General features: G+C 57.4%; 2 protein-coding genes across 2 annotated transcripts in view; both read right to left on the minus strand.

The window, feature by feature from the left end:
* The window catches only part of GUITHDRAFT_100316 (hypothetical protein), a gene marked incomplete at both ends in the record, with an annotated part of 1725 nt that extends 1172 nt beyond the window's left edge, over positions 1-553 (minus strand). Inside the window, 2 exons of the mRNA XM_005840989.1 lie at positions 29-434; positions 482-553. Of these exons, the coding sequence (XP_005841046.1) occupies positions 29-434; positions 482-553 (478 nt within the window). The remainder of the gene's footprint in view (positions 1-28; positions 435-481) is intronic.
* Positions 554-2314: 1761 nt separating this feature from the next.
* Positions 2315-3378, minus strand: GUITHDRAFT_132477 (hypothetical protein; the record flags this gene model as incomplete). Its single annotated transcript, XM_005840990.1, has 5 exons — positions 2315-2383; positions 2436-2561; positions 2609-2741; positions 2796-3270; positions 3315-3378. 5 exons carry the CDS (start codon positions 3376-3378, stop codon positions 2315-2317), a joined length of 867 nt encoding a protein of 288 aa, XP_005841047.1.
* Positions 3379-3844: the final 466 nt, after the last annotated feature.

Raw genomic sequence — 3844 nt, forward strand, 5'->3', positions numbered from 1 at the left:
CCGTCAAGGCTGTCGAACATGTTCACACCTTGTGGCTGAGCTGGTGCTGGAGGAGCAGCCGGAGGTTCAGCGCTGACGTTGGTCACTTGCGCTTCTGGACCTGTATGAATCTGCGCGGCTGTGGTTGAGCCACTGGGAGCGCTGGAAGTAGAGGAGGAGGGAGCCTCGTTGGGGGGCGCGTTTGTCGCTGCAGGCTGCTGCTGCTGCTGCTGCTGCTGCTGCTGCTGCTGCTGCTGCTGCTGCTGCTGCTGCTGCTGCTGCTGCTGCTGCTGCTGCTGCTGCCTGACAAGGAGGCTCCGGGGGATGCTCTCTAGCTTGGCCTCGAGGATGATGAGGGTCGTCGATATCCTTCCCAAGTCGTACTCCACTTGCTTCAGCTTCTTGTCGCATCGCGACGCAAATCGGTTGAGGAACTGAGTGGTGGACACGACGAACTGCCAGAGGATCGCTGAGAGGGCGCGAGGAGGAGGTAGGGGCTCACCTGGTTGACCAGACTCGCTGTGACCTTGTAGTTGACTGCACGGACGTGCGACAGGTTGATCTTGCTCTCCATCTTGACTCCTCCTCCTTCTCTCTATGACTCCATCTTATTCCCGGCCAAAGCGCATGAGACTTCAGAAGAACTCCTGCCACATGTCTGAGGAACTATCAGCACAACAGCTCGAGAGAAATTGATGAGGAATCTTTCATTCGACACGGGATGTGTGCTCCCAACTCTTGCAAGCACATGCTGCACATAAAAACAGCTCCAGGCTCTGCTTCCCGTGTTTGTGGATTTCCAGCTAACCCACGTCGCACCGTCGCACTTCGGCGCAGACTCAGCAATTCCTACCTTGACGTCGCTATGCCCTACATGCTGTTTCGCTCGCTCCTCTCTCTGCCTGCCCTCTGTCTCTGATACACTCTCTTGCTTCTTCTTCCTCCTCGCTTCCTCCCCCTTCCTCCCTCCATCCTCGCATCCCTCCCTTCCCTCCCCCTTCTTCCTGCTTCGTCACATGGCGCGCCATCGTGCCCGCCTCACTGATCATTCTGTTCCCTAGCAGGTTCCCTAGCCAGGCCCGGCCTGAGTCCGAGTGACAGACGGTGCCCGGTCGTACCCGGGCCGGGCCGGTGCCACGGTGAGTCCGACGGTCGCCCGGGGCCCCTGCAGCCCGGGCCCGGACCCGGCCGCCGCGGGGCCGGCGGCGGATCGGCGCCGAACCGTATTAACTCAGTCAACGGGACGAGGGCCGCGCCTGACACTCTTTTTTTTTTTGGTCACTGTCGCACAGGCCGCACGGCGAGAAGAGAAAAGACAGCGAGAACCAAACCTAATCCTGCCAACTGCTGTCCCCCAAACTTAACTGATACCTTCACTTAACTGCGCGCACTGGGACATTTCCCGGCCCGGCTGCGCTATGCCAGCGCTCGGACCGTCGTGACTCCCGGGTCGGACTATCCGCGGCCCAGGTACGCATACCGGAAAGGCTTCCGAATGCACCCGCGATGATTTGACGGAATACAAGTTTGTTAGACTTGTACTAGTCCAAAGTCACGCAGACATCACATCGACCTTAGTTGTAACAAGACAGTTTTTGCTCAAGACCGAGTTTAATGCACACAAAACCAGAATTGAGGAGCACATGAGAGATAGACTGTATGCTAGGATGTGAAACCCAAGCATCCAGACATGAGAGGACCTTAGCAAGACGGCTAGGAAAGCCCCCTCTTCGTCCCACACGCTACATTGGCCGCCTCGAAACACGTAAGTCGTCTTGGTTTACAGGAGAGTTTTTGTTAACTCGGCGCTATCTGACTGGCACGGCTGGCATACGTTCCATCAGATGGCAGCGAAGGACAGGGAGGCCTTGAGCTGACGAAAGATCCTGGACCAGATGCAGTGACCGGCGTGCAGGCTCCGAGTCGCCGAGTCGCCGGACTGAGTACCGGCGGTAGCACTGCTTGCAGTCAAATTGAGCTTGGAATCATCGCAATGACGAGCGAGCTCAGAGTTCCGAGCGGCAGCGATGATCGGACTCGATCGGTTTCAGGCGGCCCGGCAGAAGTTGTAATGGTTCAAGTAATGATGATGGCACAGGGCCCCAGACGGTCACGGTGGCACTCACAGACGGTTGCATATTGAGTTCACTGTTCATGCCACGCCGGATTGACGCGCTGCGAGTCTACTTTCAGCCCCCGCAAAACAGTCAGCCAGGTTGAACGACCGCGAGTTGTGGTGCACACTGTAAGAACTTGTCGGAGTCTCCGTGTGCCTCTTTCACATGCAACTTTACAATAAATTACGATTTCAGATCCAAAAAAGTGATGCGACGGGTTAAATCTTGACGAAAACCCTCTGACGAGAATACAACTTGATAGCCTTGTCCACCTCGTTCAATTTGGTCTGCGCAGAATTCAGGAAAAGTCATGAAGGATGGCACGATGAAACGAGTCACCTCGAGCGAAGTTTTCTGCCTGTCGAGGGAGGGCGTGTCGATAATGCAGGGGAGATCTGCTAAAGCGCGCAGCAGCTTCAGTTTGTGCTCATCGAGCTGCGCAAGAACAGCCTTCCTGTCCTCGTCCTGCATTCTGTTTAGTCGTTCTTGTCTTGAAAAGATCTCACCCTCACTTTCATTAGCCGCATGCCTGGCGGACAATCGTCTGGGAATTCGTGCATGTGTTTGATAGTCTCCTCCCTTTTTCTCAGCATCTCTTCTTTGCGCTTGATGATGTAGCTCGGAACCTTACCATAGCTCTCATGCCTGTTGAAGGCAGCGACGTCATAAAGTGGTCAATAGGAAGAGGAAAGGTCATACTTGTCGGACGGGCTCTGGTTGAGGTTCTGCTGCTTGAGGGGAGTCTGGCTGCTGGCTCGAATGACTTCGAGAGCGTTTCGTTTGACGTAGTCGACATCCTTCCTCGCGCTATTTGCTTCCACGGACTTGAAGGTCTCACGAGTAGGAACAGGAGGCTTCATCTTCAGCCTCGTTCGCTCTGCCTCGTAATCCTGAGAGCGGCGATCGCAAACTCTCTGAACGCCCTCCCCCTTCCGGATGAAAGCATGCCCGGCTGTCGTCGGCCTCTCCAACTCGCTGCGATTCAGGTTCTCTTTCACTTGACTCGTGGCGTTCTTGAACCGAGCGAGCTTGAAGGGCTCTGGGGCCGTTCTTGGCCTGGCCATCTCCGACTCGGATCGAGCTTGTTGCATCTCCTGTATCCTCCTCACATTCTCACGCGCATGATCCTTGGGCTTGATGCCCTGCCGCTTGAGTGCTTCCCGTTCATTCGCAACTGCCGCTCAGTCAGATGTCACCCGGCATCAAGGGATCTCTCACTTGGATATAGTATCGCGCGCATGACGCAGCCATCCGACTGCCTCGCTATCCCACCACGGGGCATCTTGATGCTACAGCACTTGCGACCCCCTGCAGAGAGCCATAAGAATTCCTGGAGTAGCAGAACCTTTTGCGAAAGAATGTACAACATGGCAGCCAATAGCTTGCCCGCTGACGGTCTCCTCCTCCCCCTCCCCCTCCTCCTCCTTCTCCATATCTACTGACTGGCCCCCACGTCTTCCCTGTCCCCCCCCTCCTCCCTTCCTTCAATTCTCCCTCGCTCCCTCGCTCCCTCGCTCCCTCGCTCCCTCGCTCCCCCGCTCCCCCGCTCCCTCGCTCCCCCGCTCCCCCGCTCCCTCGCTCCCTCGCTCCCCCGCTCCCACGCTCCCCCGCTCCCTCGCTCCCTCGCTCCCTCGCTCCCACGCTCCCCCGCTCCCTCGCTCCCTCGCTCCCTCGCTCCCTCGCTCCCTCGCTCCCTCGCTCCCTCGCTCCCTCGCTCCCTCGCTCCCTCGCTGACTCTCGTCAGAGGC

The sequence above is a fragment of the Guillardia theta genome (assembly GCF_000315625.1).
Source record: "Guillardia theta CCMP2712 unplaced genomic scaffold GUITHscaffold_4, whole genome shotgun sequence".
Taxonomy (NCBI): domain Eukaryota; class Cryptophyceae; order Pyrenomonadales; family Geminigeraceae; genus Guillardia; species Guillardia theta.